This window comes from Rhinopithecus roxellana, chromosome 12, assembly GCF_007565055.1.
Source record: "Rhinopithecus roxellana isolate Shanxi Qingling chromosome 12, ASM756505v1, whole genome shotgun sequence".
Classification (NCBI taxonomy): domain Eukaryota; kingdom Metazoa; phylum Chordata; class Mammalia; order Primates; family Cercopithecidae; genus Rhinopithecus; species Rhinopithecus roxellana.
The window spans coordinates 29,910,154-29,928,633 of NC_044560.1; the positions used below are offsets into that span (position 1 = coordinate 29,910,154).

Sequence of the window (18,480 nt, forward strand, 5' to 3'; positions counted from 1 at the left end):
CCACGCATTTTGTTATTTCCTTTTCAGATGAGAAAACTGAGGCTCAGGGAAGCAGAGTGACCTGCCTAAGGCCACACAAGGGCCAAACTGTCCCCTCAGATTCAGGTCCCTGGAGCCACCCCAGACCTGGCTCCTGTTCCGAGGCTGGGGATAGGGAGAGGGTAGGAGGGTCCTAGGGCCAGAGCATCAGTTTCTGCAGGAAGAGGGGCACCCCCATCCCTCACCCCCCAATCACAGTAGACATCGGAAGGCCCCTTGCTCTGAGCTGTCTGCCCTGCACCCCGCGGTGCCAGATCCCCCACCCCTCAGGTCCTGGGCTGTGCTGCCTTTAGCCCTGGGCTGTCCCGTGTGCATTTGGGCTTGTGTTGTGTGTGTGTGTGTGTGTGTGCGTGCATCTGCGCACATACATGTCTGTGTCTGTGTCGGGGTCAGGGGAGGACCCTTTTGAGGGGTGCAGCCTTCTGTGCTTTCCTAGGATTCATGGAAGGCCCTGGGGATGGGAGGGAGGCAGGAGTGGATTTCCTCTCAGCTTCTTTCCTGAGGAGTTGGGATGGGGGTGGGAGGGTCCCCTCTTCCACTCCCCCTAGAGCCAGTGGAGGAGCCTTTCCTGCCTCCCATGTCCTCCTCCTCCTCTGCCTCTTGGCCTTTGTTGTCACCAAGGCCAAAGGAAGGCTGGCTGTGTGGTGTACCTTGCACCTCCAGAGTGCCTTCAGGTGTGATGTGGCACCACAAACCTGGTAGGTGAAGGAAGGGGTGGGCCATTTTACAGATGGGAAAGCAGGCTCGGTAGGCTTGGACAAGTTTCCGAGGACAGATAGTAGCAGAGCTGGGACCTGCTGTCCCCAACAGAGCTGTCTCCCTGAATCAGTCACCCCTGACCCTGTCTAGCCAGGCTCAGCACCGCCTCCTTGGAAGGCCAAGGCTGCTCCCACCCATCTCAGGGCCCAGGTGGTGGGGTTTGTGGCGGTTGCATTTCTCACCTTTGCCAGCCAGCAGCTCACTGTCACCCTAACATCGGTCAGGGCCCGTGCAGTGTGTCTGTGGGCTGCCAGAAATGGGGCCTCATTGTCCCAGCCTAGACACACAGTGCTTCGGTGCAGCCCTGCCCCGGGTGAGGGATGGCGGATGGGGGGCTGCCGTGTCCCTGAGCTCCAGCACGGGGCTCATGCTCCCTGGGTGCTTGGGGGTCACACAATGATGTGACCTCTTTTCAGGGGGCAATGGGAAGACCTAAGGTAGGGGAAGTCCAGAACTTCATATTCTGCTCCCTGCTCTGCTGTCCGTTGCCGAGTGGGCCTCAGTTTTCCCCTCTGTCGTGTGCACATGGCAGTCTTACCTACCCTGGCTCGGATATTCTGGGTGCCAATGAGTTTACCACTGAGTGAAAGGGCCACGTGGTCTCCCAGACCCCCACTGCCTGTCTCCTGTGTGTATGACCCATGCGGCTCCTGAGGACGGGGTGGATGTCATGGCGTCACGGTGGTGCTGTTCTGACCTGGGGACAGTGGCACTGATGAGAGGGAGCCTGCGTGGCAGCCTGCTGTCATGGGAGCCTCAGGGCGGGGCCCTGCAGCTGAGCCCCACCGTGGGGACCCTTCTCTGTCCACAGTGCCCCCCACTGAAGGGCAAAGTCCAGAGGATTCTACACTGGAGGTGGACGGAGCCCCCTGCCCCCTTCATGGTGGGGCTGCCTGGGCCTGATGTGGAGCCCAGCCTCCCTCCACCCAAGCCCCTGGAGGGCATCCCTGAGAGAGAGTTCTTTGTCAAGTGGGCAGGGCTGTCCTACTGGCACTGCTCCTGGGTGAAGGAGCTACAGGTGAGTGCCGGCAGGGTGACTGTGCCAAGGCCCGGGACCTGGTGAGCCCTGGACCCTCCCGGGCTGGCGGGAAGGGGCTGAAGCGCCTCTGACTGAGGGGTGCCATTGGGAGTTGGGGTGGTGCTGAGCGGGAGGATTGTCCTGCCTGGGACCTGGGCTGGGGCTAGGGGAGCTGGGTAGGGAGACACAGAGGGCCATGGCTCATCCCCTTTCTGTGGCTCGTGCCCGTCTGTGAGCAGCTGGAGCTGTACCACACGGTGATGTATCGCAACTACCAAAGAAAGAATGACATGGATGAGCCGCCCCCCTTTGACTATGGCTCTGGGGATGAGGACGGCAAGAGCGAGAAGAGGAAGAACAAGGACCCCCTGTATGCCAAGATGGAGGAGCGCTTCTACCGCTACGGCATCAAGCCAGAGTGGATGATGGTTCACCGAATCCTGAACCATAGGTGTGTGCCTGCAGCTGGCTACCCTCCCTGCCCGTCACTGGGGCTGGGCTGCATCAGCTCCTTTGCTCTGTAAAATGGTGCAGGGCAGGACACCAGGACCCTTGCTTTGGGGCTGCTGTGCAGAACCACATGTGGGCACAGCAGGGGCACAGGGAAGGGGCCTAGGGCTCCCAGTGCTGGAGATCTGCCTGACCTGCTGGAGGGGCCGTCCCATGCATGCCTGCACACTCATGCACACGTGTTCACACCCTTGGGGGGTCGGGGCCCTCGTGCTGGGTTAGTGCTTGATACCAGCAGGAGGGTTCTGAGGATGCGGGAGGCCCGAGGTGTGGGGGTATGTCCACATTTCCCCCACGTTTGTAATAGTAGCTGGCTGTACTGAGCACTGTCTACTGGGAGAGAGGAGTCTTTCTTTTACCTCTGTTTTACTGATGTGAGAATAGGCACAGCAAGGTGAAGTCACTTGCCAGAATCACACAGCCACGGAGTGGAGCTGGGATTTGAACCCCATGCTTTCTGACTGCAGGACCTACTTTCTTAGCCACTGTTGCACCCCCCAGTGCCCCAGCAGCAGCTCTTCCTGGAGCAGTCTGGCAATTCCTGGGGATGCCTTAGCAATCAGAGGCTGCAGGAGGCTGGGACAAAGAGCCAGAGGCAGGAGGCCCGTGGGCTTTGGTTTTGATTTGGTGGGTGATGGGAACTCCTGCTGATTCTTGAGTTTAAGGGCTTGAGAACTGGTGGTGGCTGACAGATGGGCCTTGGGGTGGGGCCCAGAGTACCTGCTGTGTGGTGGCAGCTTGGAGCTTATGCTCCCCAACCTGGCTACCCCGTGGCCTCTGCCTTTGAGGGGCTTAGGATCAGTGGCCTCTGCCACTCAATGCTTCTGGCTTCAGGCAGCTGTTGGGGAGAGCAGAGGTTAAGAGCCTGAGCCAGATGTTCAGATTTCAGTCCTGGCTCCCAACTGCTGGGCTTTGAGGCCCTTGTAGGGAACAGGCTGCTGCACAGGTGACCGGAGCTTGCCAGAGGCTGGCTGTGGGCAGTCTTCAGAAGGAGGGGCGCGGAATTTGTAAAAGCTACCCCTTCAACTATGGGACACCCACGTTTTTCCTCCCCAGACCTTCCTGAGAATGACCTTCAAGGGTCAGTTCCTGTGGGAACCTGAGCCCAGCAATGAAATGGCCAACGGTTTTCTACCTTTACTAAATTGCATGCTAAAAATATACATGGTAGTTTTTCTCTCTGCTCCAAAGTGGGACAGGTGACTCTCCCCTGGATTTATTCCCCCAGTCTGCAAAACAATCAATTATGTATTGGAAAACAAACAAACATCGGTTTCTGTGGTAACCGGGGATTGGTCTTTCTCTTTATGGCCCCCAGGCCCGCAGCAGCCGCTGCCCACCGGGTCTGTGTGCCTCCTTGGCACTGCTGTGTGGGGTAGCCATGCCCCGGCCCGGCCCTGCAGCACTCCTCTGGCCTGGTTGCCTTAGCCTGGGCGGGTGGGAGGCCCTGAGGACCCTCCCAGTGGCCAGAATCAAGCTGTGTGCTGCTGGGCTTGGCCACTGGGTACTTGTGTCCCCGGAGGAGACTGCCTCACATGCAGGAATTGCGTCCTTATCTACTTTGCAGAGACAGCTCCTCACCCTACATGGCCACTGCACGAGTCCTCCCCATATTTTAAGTTAGAAAACTGAGTCCATTGGCAGGAAAGAGAACTTTCCAACTCAGAAATCCAGAACTCCTGTGAAAATCCAGATCCCGTGACCAATGGGATTCATCCCTGCCACAGAGGCTGCACAGGATGCGGGAGGCTGGCTGGTTGCTCCTCTGTTAGCTGGCCTCCGTGTACCTCTCTGGCTCTGCCCCGTCCCCCTCTCATTCGCTGTGTGGCCCCAGGCAAGCCGCTGCACCTCCCTGGAGCTTCTGCCTTGGTCCCCTCAGTCCTGACTGGGCCCAGCATCCGAGGCGACCCTGGGTGTGAGTGGCTCTGCATCCTGGGAGATTCATCAAACCCGTGCTGTGGCGCCCTGAGCGACCCACATCTGTTCACTGTGTTGCAGCTTTGACAAAAAGGGGGATGTGCACTACCTGATCAAGTGGAAAGACCTGCCCTATGACCAGTGCACCTGGGAGATCGATGAGATCGACATCCCCTACTACGACAACCTCAAGCAGGCCTACTGGGGCCACAGGTGGGCCGCAGGGATCCGGCTGCTGGGCACAGGCTGCTGGGGTCTGCTCCTGGGCTGAGCCTTACTCACCTACATCCTATGCCTTTTCCTAGGGAGCTGATGCTGGGGGAAGACACCAGGCTGCCCAAGAGGCTGCTCAAGAAGGGCAAGAAGCTGAGGGACGACAAGCAGGAGAAGCCGCCGGACACGCCCATTGTGGACGTGAGTTGTGGGGGGGCAGCAGTGGGTGGGGTTGCCAGGGCCTGCCCACCCCAGACTTGAATGTGCAGGGGGTGTGTGTTCTCAAAGGGATGTTTCCTTGGGCCCTTTGGCTTATGCAGACAGTGTCATGCCCACGTAGGCTAGGACAGCTGCAAGGCTCCTCATAGCACTGCTGCTGACACGCTACTTACACACCACTCTCACCTGGGAGGAGACCCCACTCACTCAGCAGAGCTCTCTGGGTGTCCACTAGCGCCTGGCCCTGGGTTGGCCCTGAGGAGACGAGGGCCCCTGAGCCCTGGGCATCTGTTTCAGAAGACACACTGTCTTCTAGGGGCCCTTGGCGGGTATCCACAGAACACAGAGGGCCTGGCCTGGGACTATCAGGCGCCTGTCAGATGCCGAGGAAAGGCAGATGGGCCTGGTCCATTGGGAGGGCTGCATGGGGCCAGTGACCTTGAGCAGGATCAAGAGGCAAATGGGCTGGGCATGGTGGCTCATGCCTGTAATCCTAGCACCGTGGGAGGCTGGGGTGGGAGGGCCGCTTGAACCTAGAAGTTTGAGGCAACATAGTGAGATCCCACCTCTACATAAAATTTAAAAATTAGCCAGGCATGGTGCCGTGCCTGTGGTCCCAGCTACTAGGGAGGCTGAGGTAGGAGAATCCCTTGAATCCAGGAAATTGAGGCTGCAGTGAGCCATGATCGTGCCACTGCACTACAGCCTGGGCAACAGAGACTCAGTCTCAAAAAAAAAAAAAAAAAAAAAGCAAATGTCAAATGCTTGGATCAAGTGGAGGAGCCAGTTATTGGGGGCATTGAGAATGCCCCAGATAGACGTTCGTTTTGTTGTTCATCCAAAAAATAGTGAGTAAGTGACCACATGTCCCAGGCCCTGGATGGTGCTCAAGAGGAGGCAGTGAGCAGGACCAAGGTGGTGATGACAACCTGGGCTGAAAGTCAGAGAATTCAACAGTTGGGAAATTTCCCTGATAGGAGAAGTACAGCGCTGCCATGGGAGGACACTGCGGGAGCACTTCAGCCAGGCTGGGAGTCAGGGAGGGCTTCCTAGAGGAAGAGGTGTTCCATCCAAGAACTGGAGAAGAGTTAGGAAGACAGACAGGAGAGGGAAGAGTGTTCCAGGCAGAAGGAATTGCATGTGCAAAGGTCTGTAGCGTGGACTCTGGTGGCCCAGGATCTAGGGTGTGTCTGAACTGCTGCCTCCCCTGCAGCCCACGGTCAAGTTCGACAAGCAGCCGTGGTACATCGACTCCACAGGCGGCACGCTGCACCCGTACCAGCTGGAGGGCCTCAACTGGCTGCGCTTCTCCTGGGCGCAGGGCACTGACACCATCCTGGCCGATGAGATGGGTCTGGGCAAGACGGTGCAGACCATCGTGTTCCTCTACTCCCTCTACAAGGAGGTGGGCAGGCGGGGCAGGTGACCAGGAGGGGTGGCCAGTCCTGGCCAAGGGCAGCTGGTCTCACGGCTTTGGCCTCTTTCTCCAGGGCCACTCCAAGGGGCCCTACCTGGTTAGTGCGCCCCTCTCCACCATCATCAACTGGGAACGCGAGTTTGAGATGTGGGCACCCGACTTCTATGTGGTCACCTACACGGGGGACAAGGAGAGCCGCTCAGTGATCCGGGAGAACGAGTTTTCCTTTGAGGACAACGCCATTCGGAGTGGGAAGAAGGTGTTCCGTATGAAGGTGAGGGCTTGCCATCCTTGGAAGGACGGTAGGAAGACCCTGGGTCTGGTTCAGGGACCACAGGTGCCCTGCCCTCCTTGGGGTCCCTCAGCCTGGGAGGGCTACTGAGGCTGGCAGACTCTGAAGGACTTGTCCTAGAGGCTGAGTTACCGCCATGTCAGTTTTCTGGGGCTCCTGTAACAAAGTGTCACAGACGGGGTGGCTTCAAACAGCAGAGATGTATTCAGTCACAGTTCTGGAGGCTGGAGGTTGGAAATCAAGGTGAAGGCAGGGCAGCGTGCCTCTGAAGGCTCTAGGGGAGGACCCTCCCTTCCTCCTTCCAGCCTCCTGGTGGCGGCAGGAGTTCACTGGCCTGCAGCCGTCCAGTCAGTTTCTGCCTCTGTTAGCACATGGGGTTTTCCCCTTTGTGTCTGTTTCTCATCTTATAAAGACGTCATTCATACTGGATTTAAGGCCCACCCTAATCTAATATGACCTCATCTTAGCTACTTATTTTATTTACTTATTTTTTTGAGACACTGTATCGCCCAGGCTGGAGTGCAGTGAGGCGATCTCAACTCACTGCAACCTCCCCCTCCTGGGTTGAAGTGGTTCTCCCACCTCAGCCTCGAGAGTAGCTGGGATTCCAGGGGTGCGCCATCACGGTCGGCTAATTTTGTATTTTTTGGTGAAGACGGGTCTCACCATGTTGGCCAGGCTGGTCTTGAGCTCCTGAGCTCAAGTGATCTGCCTTTGTCGGCCTCCCAAAGTGCTGGGATTACAGGAGTGAGCCACTGTGCCTGGCCCCAACTAATTATTATTATTATTACTATTATTATTATTATTATTATTATTATGAGATGGAGTCTCATTCTGCCACTCAGGCTGGAGTGCAGTATGGCATGATCTCAGCTCACTGCAACCTCTGCCTCCGAGTTCAAGCGATTCCCATGCCTCAGCCTCCAGAGTAGCTTGGATTGCAGGCATATGCCACAATGCCCAGCGAATTTTTTGTATTTTAGTAGAGATGGGGTTTCACCATGTTGCCCAGGTGGTCTCGAACTCCTAAGCTCAGGCAATCTGCCTGCCTTGGCCTCCCAAATTGTTAAGATTACAAGTGCGAGCCACCACGCTCAGCCTATTATTATTATTATTATTATTATTACTATTATTATTATTATTATTATTTTGAGACAGGGTCTTACTCTGTCACCCAGGCTAGAGTACAGTGATGTGATCATAGTTCACTGCAGCCTTGACCTCCGGGAGCTGGGACTACAGGGACACACCACCACACCCAGCTAACTTTCAAAGCTTTTGTAGAGATGGGGTCTCCGTTATGTTGCTCAGGCTGGTCTTGTACTCCTGGGCTCAAGCGATCCTCCTGCCTCAGCCTCCCAAAGCATGGGGATTATAGGCATTGAGCCACCATGCCCAGATAACTAATTATATCTGCAAAGACCCTATTTCCAAAAGAGCTTCTGGGTGGACATGAATGTTGGGGGGACACTATTCAATGCAGTGCACCAGCTGTGTGACTTCAGGCAAATCACGTGGCCTCTCTGGGCCTCAGTGTTTTCTCAGCAAAATGGAGTTAACAGACACACCCCACAGAGTCAAGTGAGTTAGTAAGCACGAGGTCTCATGGTGCCGTGAACCCTACGAGGTCTTGTTAAAGCACAGTCTGTAACCCAGCAGTGCTGGGGTGGGGCCCGAGCCTCTGCATTTCTTTTTCTTTCTTTTTTTTTTTTTTTGAGATGGAGTCTCACTCTGTCGCCAGGCTGGAGTGCAGTGGTGCGATCTTGGCTCACTGCAACCTCTGCCTCCCAGGTTCAAGCGATTCACCTGCCTCAGCCTCCCGAGTAGCTGGGACTACAGGCGCATTCCACCACACTTAGCCACTTTTTGTATTTTTAGTAGAGACCGGGTTTCACATGTTGGCCAGGATGGTCTTGATCTCTTAACATCATGATCCGCCTGCCTCGGCCTCCCAAACTGCTGGGATTATAGGCGTGAGTCACCATGCCTGGCCTGAGCCTCCGCATTTTTATTGTTTTTTGAGATGGAGTCTTGCTTTGTAGCCCAGGCTGGAGTGCAGTGGCACGATCTTGGCTCACTGCAAGCTCTGCCTCCCGGGTTCACGCCATTCTCCTGCCTCAGCCTCCGAGTAGCTGGGACTACAGGTGCCCGCCACCACGGTCGGCTAATTTTTTGTATTTTTAGTAGAGACGGGGTTTCACTGTGTTAGCCAGGATGGTCTCGATCTCCTGACCTTGTGATCCGCTCGCCTCGACCTCCCAAAGTGCTGGGATTATAGGCGTGAGCCACGGCGCCCGGCCTAGCCTCTGCATTTCTAAACACTCCACATTGAGGAGCGAGGACTTGCAGCCATTGGCCCCTAGAAAATGTCAGTGCTACAGCCTTGTTGGCTGGCAGATCCTCTCACAGGACCTCCGAGTCCCTCATGTTGGCCTCCTCCACTGTCTGCTGGCAGCTGTGGCTCTTAGAAATGCTCAGAAACTGTTGAATGAGTGAATGAATCAATGATCCCACAGGTGACTTTGTAGATGGATGAGCCCCTGGTCATTAGACACAAAAAGAACCTCCCCTGAGCCATGCTGGGACCCTGCTATGTGCCAGGCACTTTGCTGATTTGGCTCTTCTATTATATTTACTGTTTAATTATTTTATTGTTAAAAGTTGTGGTAAAATACACATAATGTAAAACTTACCATCCTAACCATTTTTAAGAGTACAGTTCAGCTGGGCATGGTGGTGTGCACCTGTAGTCCTAGCTACTTGGGAGGCTGAGGCAGGAGGATTGCCTGAGCCCAGGAGCTTGAGGCTGGAGTGCGCCATGATTGTGTCTGTGAACAGCTGTTGCTCTCTTGCCTGGACAACATAGTGAGACTCTGTCTCTTAAAAACAAAACAGAACAAAACAAAAAAAACAGCCAGGCACAGTGGCTCATGCCTGTGATCCCAGCACTTTGGGAGGCCAAGGCGGATGGATCACCTGAGGTCAGGAGTTTGAGACTAGCCTGGCCAACACGGTGAAACCCCATCTCTACTAAAAATACAAAAATTAGCCAGGCATGCTGGTGCACACCTGTAATCCCAGCTACTCAGGAGGCTGAGGCAGGAGAATTGCTTGAACCTGGGAGGCAGAGGTTGCAGTGAGCTGAGGTCGCGCCATTGCACTCCAGCCTGGGCGACAAGAGCTAAATTCCGTCTCAACAACAGCAACAACCAACCAACCAAAAAAAAAAAAAAAAAAAACAGTTCAATAGTGTTAAGTACATTCACATTGTTATGCAACCAATCTCCAGCACTCTTTTCATCTTGCAGGATGGAAACTCTGTCCCCATTAAACATGAACATCCCCACCACCTCCAGCCTCTGGCAGCCACCAGTTTACTGTCTGTCTGTCTGCACGAGGTTGACTACTCTGGGTGCTTCATATGAGTAGAATCGGGAAGCATCTGTCGTTTTGCGACTGGCTCATTTCACTGAGCAGAATGTCCTTGAGGTTCATGTATGTTGTAGCACGGGTCAGAATTTCCTTCCAAGGCTGGAGAACATCCCATCACGTGGATAGACCACGTTTTGTTGATCTGTTCGTCTGGTGATGGGCACTTGAGTTGCTTCTGGCTTTTGGTGATCGTCAGTAATGCTGATGGAAAGGAATATGGGTGTGCAAATACCGCTTTGGGTCCCTGCTTTCACTTCTTTTGGGTATACACCCAGAAGTGGAACTGCCGGATCATATGGTAATTCTATTTTTGATTTTTTGAGGAACAGACGTAGCTCTTTGAGTTCTCATAGCATTCTTCACCTAGATAGGCGAGGAGACCGAGGCTAAAAGATTGTGTGTAAACCCAGGTGCCATGTGTGGGCAAAGCCTGTGCTGCACGACATCCTTGGCCCTCTCTGCTCTCTCACAGGCATGTGGGCTGCTGGGAGAGGCAGGTTTGGTGCAGGACAGGACAGGCCTGCATCACTGGGGGGGCCCAATGCAAAATGAAAGTGCAGGGCTCGCAGGAAAGCAGCTTTTTCCTTTCTTCTGTGGTCTCTCTGTCAACATGCCAAGGTGTTTTACATTTGGTTTTTTTTTTTTGGAGACAGAGTCTCACTCTGTCACCCAGGCTGGAGTGCAGTGGTGTGATCTCGACTCACTGCAGCCTGGGCCTCCTGGGTTCAAGTGATTCTCCTGCCTCGGCCTCCTGAGTAGCTGGGACTACAGATGTCCACCACCATGCCTGGCTGATTTTTGTATTTTTTAGTAGAGATGGGGATTCGTTCTGTTGGCCAGGCTGGTCTCAAAGTCCTGGCCTCAAGTGATCCTCCCACCTTAGCCTCCCAAAGTGCAGGGATTATAGGCGTGAGCCACTGTGCCTGGCCTAAATTTGCTTTTTAAAGTCGTGTTCCTTCAGGTGTGGGGATCCTCACCGGGAGAGTGCAGACCCTCACAGGCACCAGGCCCTGTCCTGGAACTTGGTGCATAGACTGTGTGCCTGGCTTCCCCTCCCCACCAGTACCCAGGCCCAGGCCCCCACCAGGGGGAGTAGGGGGACAGCGGTCACCAGGCAGGGGCAGGGGAGCAGGGGAATGAGAACCTGTCCCAGGGAGGCTCCACGTCTCCAGCATACACTCCACTGTCCCCGGGATATTTGTTACAAAACACAAATTCAACAATAATTTGAAATTAATATTTCAAATCAGCAACCTCAAGGCATTAAACCCCAAGTGCAGGGTCCGTTTCTCTGTTCATGTCTTGGCTCTGCCATTTATTAGCCACAGGGACCTGGGAGAGTGCTCCAGCCTGAGGCCCCATGAGCTTTACATAGGGATAAAAGGCCAGGTGCGGTGACTCATGCCTGTATTCCCAGTACATTGGGAGACTGAGGCAGGAGAATTGCTTGAGGCCAGGAGTTTGAAACCAGCCTGGTTAACATAGTGAGATCTCCTCTCTCCAAAAACAAAAGTAACCCTGGGGGCAGTGGTGGATAAAGGACACAGTTGAGCTCATGTTTTGTTAGGATGAGGTGAGAGTGGAAAGGAAGTAATAAACCTGGAGCCAGGGCTGCTTGAGGTGGCTCGTGCCTGTAATCCCAACGCTTTGGGAGGTCGAGGCGGGCGGTTCACTTGAGTTCAGAAGTTTGAGACCAGCTTTGGCAACATGGTGAAACCCTGTCTCTACGAAAATACAAAAATTAGCTAGGTCTGGTAATGCAGTGCCTGCAGTCCCAGCTACCCGGGAGGCTGAGGTGGGAGGATTGCTGGAGCCACCTCACCTGGGAGGTGGAGGCTGCAAGTGAGCTGTGATCGTGCCACTGTACTCCAGGCTGGGGGATGAGAGTAAGACCCTGTCTCACTGGTGGTGTTACGAGCGGAGGCCGTTTCTTCTCGTCCACACCACCCTCTCTCAGGGCTGTGCTCTGGGCCTCAGTTGATGCCCCTCTGCTTGGTGGCCAGCATCTGCCCCTCTGGTGCTAGGCTGGCCGGCCCAGGGCTCCCTGGAGCCTTTGTGTGTTCCTGTGCACACCTCCTTCTTGGCTGTTTGTCTCCTGGGACTGTGATCCGCTCTGCTCCCAGCTGTCTCCTCCCCAATGCCCCTCTTTTCTCCAGAAAGAAGTGCAGATCAAATTCCATGTGCTGCTCACCTCCTATGAGCTCATCACCATCGACCAGGCCATCCTGGGCTCCATTGAGTGGGCCTGCCTGGTGGTAGATGAGGCCCACCGCCTCAAGAACAACCAGTCCAAGGTAGGTGGCGCCAGCCGCCAGACCCCAGAGCTGCCCAGGGTGAGGGGCCGCCCAGAGCCCCCTGATGGGCCCCCCTCTCCTCCCTTCAGTTTTTTAGGGTCTTAAACAGCTACAAAATTGATTACAAGCTGCTGCTGACAGGGACTCCCCTTCAGAACAACCTGGAGGAGCTGTTCCATCTCCTCAACTTCCTGACTCCGGAGAGGTTCAAGTAAGTCACCTGGATCCAGCCAGGGAGGTGGTGGTGGGGCTGGGGTGGCCCCAGTGAAGACAGATCAATAGCCCATCCTGGCTGTGAGACCTGCTCGGCCATTTCTTCCTCATCAGTAAAGTGGGAGTGTTAGCGACGTCCCTGCTTTGACCTCCCGCAGAAGCAGGGTGTTGGGGTGGGTGGCGTGGGTACACGGGAGTGTTTGGTAAATATCAACAGCTGCTAATACCACGACTCTTCCTTAGCTCTGGCCTAGACTACCCAGGGCTCCTCCTGGACTACTGTCCCTGCCTGCACTCCCCTGGCAAGTTCCTTTCCCTCTGCTGAGACCCCAGTGACTCACATGGGCAACCGTGGTGGAGGCAGAGGCAAGCTCCCAGGTGGCCGGAACCCACTGCCCAGCCTCCTCATCTTCACCTACCTCCACTTGCCTGCTCAGAATGGGGCGTTCAGGGAGCAGTGTGTCGATTTTGGAATCAGGAGATGTAGTTTTTTTTTTTTTTTTAAGAAACAGTCCCACTCTGTCGCCCAGGCCAGAGTGCGGTGGCTCGATCTCAGCTCACTGCAACCTCCGCCTCCTGGGTTCAAGCTGTTCTCCTGACTCAGCCTCCTGAGTAGCTGGGATTACAGGCATGTGTCACCAGGCCCAGCTAATTTTTGTATATTTTTAGTAGAGATGGGGTTTCACCATATTGGCCAGGCTGGTCTCGAACTCCCGACCTCAGGTGATCTGCCCGTCTTGGCCTCCCAAAGTTGGGATTACAGGCGTGAGCCACCAGGAGATGTAGATTTGTGGGGAGGTTTTGGCAAAGCTGTACTTATCAGCTTGGGCACTCATCAGACTCAGTTTCCTCGTCTATTGTCTGGGTAATAGAGAGCTCCTGTCCTGGATGGTTTTGAGGATGGAAAGGTGTCCAGTGTGGCTGAGGAAAAGAGGGCTGTGATGTGTAGAGGCGACAAGGCTTAGACAGAAATTGAGACGATACCCAGGGCAATGCCAGGGCTCCCTGGTTCACCAGCCAGCCAGCCTACATGGGTTGGGTGCTCTGCACCCTGCCTCCCCTGCCCCGGTCCTCTGCTCCTGGCTGTTATTCCAGCTTTTTGTTGCAGCAACCTGGAGGGCTTCCTGGAGGAGTTTGCTGACATCTCCAAGGAAGACCAGATCAAGAAGCTACATGACCTGCTGGGGCCGCACATGCTCAGGCGGCTCAAGGCTGACGTGTTCAAGAACATGCCGGCCAAGACTGAGCTCATCGTCCGGGTGGAGCTGAGTCAGATGCAGAAGTGAGTGGTGGGCTGAGCCAGGAGCAGCCTGTGTGCACCCTTTCCCCTGGGCTGCTCTCCTGGGTCACTTCCCACGTGGGTGGAGGGCTCTTCAGCCTCACTGAGGCTTGGGCTCATGCTTTGCATACACTTTCTTCGTGGGGCCTCTTCTCAGGTTTTAGTGACAAGCGTTTGGGCCACCTGAGTGCTAGCAGTGTCCCCCAGTCACTTGCAGGGGGACTCCAGGCTGGTGGCTTCACCTCTTGGGGGTCCCTTGGGTCTCCCTGTAAATGGGTGCTTGGCCATCAGCTTCCAGCCCCCCTGCAGAGCAGAGAGAGCCCTCTCGGAGGTGGGTCTGACCCAGCCTGCCTTTCCTCGTGTCCTGCTGCAGGAAGTACTACAAGTTCATCCTCACGCGAAACTTTGAGGCGCTGAACTCCAAGGGGGGCGGGAACCAAGTATCGCTGCTCAATATCATGATGGACCTGAAGAAGTGCTGCAACCACCCCTACCTCTTCCCTGTGGCTGCCGTGGTAGGTTTCCCTGGCCATCATGACAGCTTCTCCATGGCCGCCATGGTAGGTGTCTGTGACTGCTGTGGTAGGTGCCTGTGGCTGCTGTGGTAGGTTCCTGTGGCCCCTGTGGTAGGTTCCCCTGGCCATTGTGGCGATGCCACCATGGTAGTTTTCCCTGGCCATCATGGAAGGTTGCCTGTGGCCACTCTGATAGGTGCTGGGGAGCTTAACGTGGAACCCGCTGCTGTGGTAGGGCTGGCACAGCTGTGAGCCCTGCCTGGGAACAGGGGGCCTGGAGCCAGGGCCATGGGACCCACGGTCTACCCCGCACTGTGGAGCCTGGCTCGGGTGTGGGCCTCATGTTCAGCAGGCAGACAGGCCATCACCCCATTGCTTGGCACTTGCCTGTTCCCTGCGGCCCCTTTGGCGCAGCCAGAGAGGGGAGCCCGCCAACGCCCCACCTCCTGCTGTGTCTGCAGGAGGCCCCTGTCTTGCCCAATGGCTCCTACGATGGAAGCTCCCTGGTCAAGTCTTCAGGGAAGCTCATGCTGCTGCAGAAGATGCTGAAGAAACTGCGGGACGAGGGGCACCGTGTGCTCATCTTCTCCCAGGTGCGCTGCCCCTGCCCAGCCCTGCCCCACAGAGAGCATCCTGCCCTGATGCTTGGGGGCGCAAACTTGCCGGCACCCCTCAGGACCCAGTGCCGTTCCCGTGCGGGTCACGTGACTGTGTATCAGGGGTCATGCCCCCGTGCTCTGGCATGATGCAGCTGAGGAGCTCGGAGCACATTTGCCATAAAGAGCAGCATCTACCCGCACCTGCCCTTCTGGTCTGCATGTCCAGGCTGGTAGACAGCCACCTCCTCCCCTGCAGCTTGGTTTCTCATTAAGGTGGGGCCCTGGGGTATGGTTGGGAGGAACTCCTCTCTCCAGTAGGCCCTGAGGGGCCACTGGCGCCTGGCTTGTTGGCTTGGAGGCAGGGCTGCCAGCTCAGGTGTGTTCATTTCTTTCTCCATCCCTTTGTTTGCGTCTGTCATAGTCAGGCTGTGTGCTGGCACATGGGTGCAGGGACTAGTGATCTAGTCCTTGTCCTCAAGCTGCTCAATCTACTGTGGGAGACAGCTCAAGGGACAGGTACCTGACCCCGTGGTCAGCTCTGTGTTGGAGGCCACAGTGATGATCCTACAGGGTCATGGGGCTAAAAATGCTCCTCTTGTGGGCCGACTGAGCCAGGCCCCTTGCTCAAACCCAGAGTCTGGGCCATGGCTCCTTATGCACAAACATCAACTGAAAGCAGCGTCCGCCGCCTGCAGCCCCAGGCCACCCTGCTGGGCTGCTTCAGCACAAAGAATGCTGGAAAGCAGGGCAAGTTTGAGACCAGCGGCTGAGCCAAGGAGTGGGCTAGAGTGGAGATGGATCCACACCCCCCAGTACCTCGGTACGAACATGAGACGCAAGCCTGGTCAGAGGCCTTGAGATACCAAGTAATGGGAACCACACAGCTTCCAGAAATGTGCACGCGGGGCAGGTGGCAGAGACGGGACCCTCCTGCCCAAAATGAGCCTATGAACCCCAATTCCAAACCCATACAAAAGTGAATGCCGAGACATCCCCCAAAGCAATAAATAAAATCCAAATAAGAAAATAGGGGCTGGGTGTGGTGGCTCACCCTATAATCCCAGAGACTTGGGAGGTTGAGGCAGGAGGATTGCTTGAGCCCAGGAGTTCAAGGTTGCAGTGAGCTATGATCTTGTCACTCCAGTCCAGTCTGAGTGAAGAGCAAGACCTGTCTCTTAGAGAGAAAGAGAGAGAGAGAGAGAGAAAGAATAGGATAGCCTGAAAAGACTTTACGTAGACGTGTTTAGGATCCTCAAAAATTGGCATCCTAAAATAAAGAAGAAATTAAGCAAAAGCAGGAAGAACTGAAATAGGAACAACTGGATAGAAACATGCATGAAATTGAGATAAAACATTTCAACAGACTGGACAGACTCTGAACACTGTTGAAAAGAACTTATTGATGAATTGGAACCTGGTGCTGAGGCATTTCCCCAGAATGCAGTGTACAGAGACAAAGATAAAACAGAGAGAACATGGAAGACACCTTGAGATGCTCCAATAATCATCCAATTGGAGTTGCAGAAAAAAGAGAAAAAGTGGTGAAGAAGTTGGATTTGTTGAGAGTTTGCAGACCTGGAGAGAGATGTGAGGTCTCAGATCTGGAGTGCATTCTGGAGTACCAAGCAAGATAAATATAAATAAATGAACCCTTAGATGCTTTAGAACCCCGAGGTACTTTAGACCTAGTACCTACAAAATAAGGGCAACCAGATCGTTCTCAGTCTTCTTAACAACAACAGGTGGCAGGGACCGTGGCAAAATCTCCAATGCACTGAGGGAAAATGTGTGCTGATAGTTTTATATCCAGCTAAACTCTCTCGAGAATAAAGGGAATTACATGGGGTCATGGGAGCTTAGAAGGGACTGCCTTTCTTTTCTCATGGGGAGGAGTGAAATCAGGGAAGACATCACAGAGGTGATGTTTGTGTTCCCTAGGCAGTAAGGGGGTGGGTATTCCAGAAAGAGAGTCAGGTAGTTTGGAATGGCTGGGGGCTGTGAAGGAGCACTAGTCCAGCAGAGCCTTGAATACGGGGCAAGAAGATAGAACTTAGTTCTGTGTGGTGGGAGCAGGGGCGGCTCATGTCAGAGCCCTGATTTAGGCGAGTGGCTGTGGGGCTGGGCAGGAGGATGGATTAGCTCCGCGGGGTGAGGTTGGAAGCTTTGTTCTTCCCCAGAGTCCTGCATTGGGCCTGCCTAGGACCCAGCTGAGTCCCCACCTAGCAGGCGGCTCTCTCCCTCCCCTGGCTGTGGCGGGGTCCCTGCCCAGGGCCCATGGGGCCCCTTGCTCTTTGGCAGTTCCTCACGTGCCCATCTCACCTGCAGATGACCAAGATGCTGGACCTCCTGGAGGACTTCCTGGAGTACGAAGGCTACAAGTATGAGAGGATTGATGGTGGCATCACTGGGGGCCTCCGACAGGAGGCGATCGACAGATTCAACGGTACCCCCATCCCGCCCAAGGGTTCTGATTGAGACCCCTTTTTGGCTTCTTCTCCCAGGCCTCATTCTTAGTCAGGCCACCCAGCCAATGTTGTGTAAGCAGAGCCCCACAAACAGCTGAAGACAGCAGGCCAGTCCCAGGCCACGGCAGCTTCCCCTGAGTTTCCAATGTTAAAAGGATTCCTCCCATGGAATTGGAGTTCTGAGGGGCCCAGCAGATAACACCTGCTGGGAATGGAGTTAGACAATGAGAAAGGCAGACAGGGGCCTCTAATATTGACACCAAGTAAGCCCCAGTTACAAGTGGTGTTGGACAGAGCCTGCCGTGTGGCAAATGGTGGCAGGAGGTACAGAGATGCATGTGCTACCTGGGGCCACTTCCAGAGTCAGGAGAGAGTGAAACGCCTGGGCCACACATGATCAGGTTCTTCCCCTAGAGTCACCCATGCTTGGTCTTCCCTGGCTGGGAAGGAGAGACGAGGGCAGAGGCGAGGAGGGTCTTGCCAGTGGAGCTCCTCCTGTAGCAAAGGAAACTTCTGGAGTGGGAAGCAGTCAGCGGCAAGCTTCAGTAGCAAGTTTGCAACAAATAGTAACAAGCTTTGTTTCCCTGGGGCGTCAGCCCTTAGAAAGGGGCTGGGCCATGCTCTCCAAACGCCTGAAGCAGTGATTCCTTTTGCACACTCGTGCCAGAGAGCCAGGAGGAATAGCAAGTTCAGAGTTTCAGGGTCTAGACGTGACCCAGCCACATGTGGAAGCAGGAGTGGCTGAAGCCCTGGGTGTGCCGGGGGCCTGTTTGCAGCTCCAGTGGGGGCTGTGGTCAGTCCCAGGTCACTGAAGGGCCCTGAGAGGCTGAGAACCAGCCATCCTGTGACAGGGTTGCCCAGTGGGGTGGGACCCCAGGCCCTGGAGCTGTGCCCCTGAGTTTCCCGGGCTGCTCTGGCAGCATCGGTAGGCTAAGGGAAGCCAGGGCTGGGAAGCTGGGGGGACATGGAGGACTGAGCTCTCTGGGCTCTGCTTGTACTTTGCTGGCGGCTTGCACTTTGTTTTTTGCTCATCTGGGCTTTGAAAATGGACCTCCTCATTCCAGTGACCTCCCATTGGGCCAGGGCTCAGAGCACGCTGGGGGCTAAGTGGGCTTGGGCAGGCCTCCCCTCTGGCTCCACTGAGTGCAGCTATGGCCACCTGTCTCTGATGGGGTCTCCGGCTTTGTCCTTCTCTGCCAGGGACCTGTTGCTGCAGTTCCTTCCCTCTGTTCTCCCCACCTCCTTTCTGCCACGCCTGTCTCCCCGCCCAAGGTATACCCCCACAAACACCCCATCTGC

General features: G+C 55.3%; 1 protein-coding gene across 1 annotated transcript in view; it reads left to right on the plus strand.

The window, feature by feature from the left end:
- Positions 1–18,480, plus strand: part of CHD5 (chromodomain helicase DNA binding protein 5) — a 67,797-nt gene that overhangs the window by 20,135 nt on the left and 29,182 nt on the right. The window contains exons 9-20 of the mRNA XM_010357408.2: positions 1,610–1,816; positions 2,056–2,267; positions 4,325–4,456; positions 4,549–4,657; positions 5,889–6,080; positions 6,166–6,366; positions 11,973–12,110; positions 12,200–12,321; positions 13,432–13,605; positions 13,976–14,117; positions 14,579–14,710; positions 17,042–17,159. Coding sequence (XP_010355710.2) covers positions 1,610–1,816; positions 2,056–2,267; positions 4,325–4,456; positions 4,549–4,657; positions 5,889–6,080; positions 6,166–6,366; positions 11,973–12,110; positions 12,200–12,321; positions 13,432–13,605; positions 13,976–14,117; positions 14,579–14,710; positions 17,042–17,159 — 1,879 coding nt within the window. The remainder of the gene's footprint in view (positions 1–1,609; positions 1,817–2,055; positions 2,268–4,324; positions 4,457–4,548; positions 4,658–5,888; positions 6,081–6,165; positions 6,367–11,972; positions 12,111–12,199; positions 12,322–13,431; positions 13,606–13,975; positions 14,118–14,578; positions 14,711–17,041; positions 17,160–18,480) is intronic.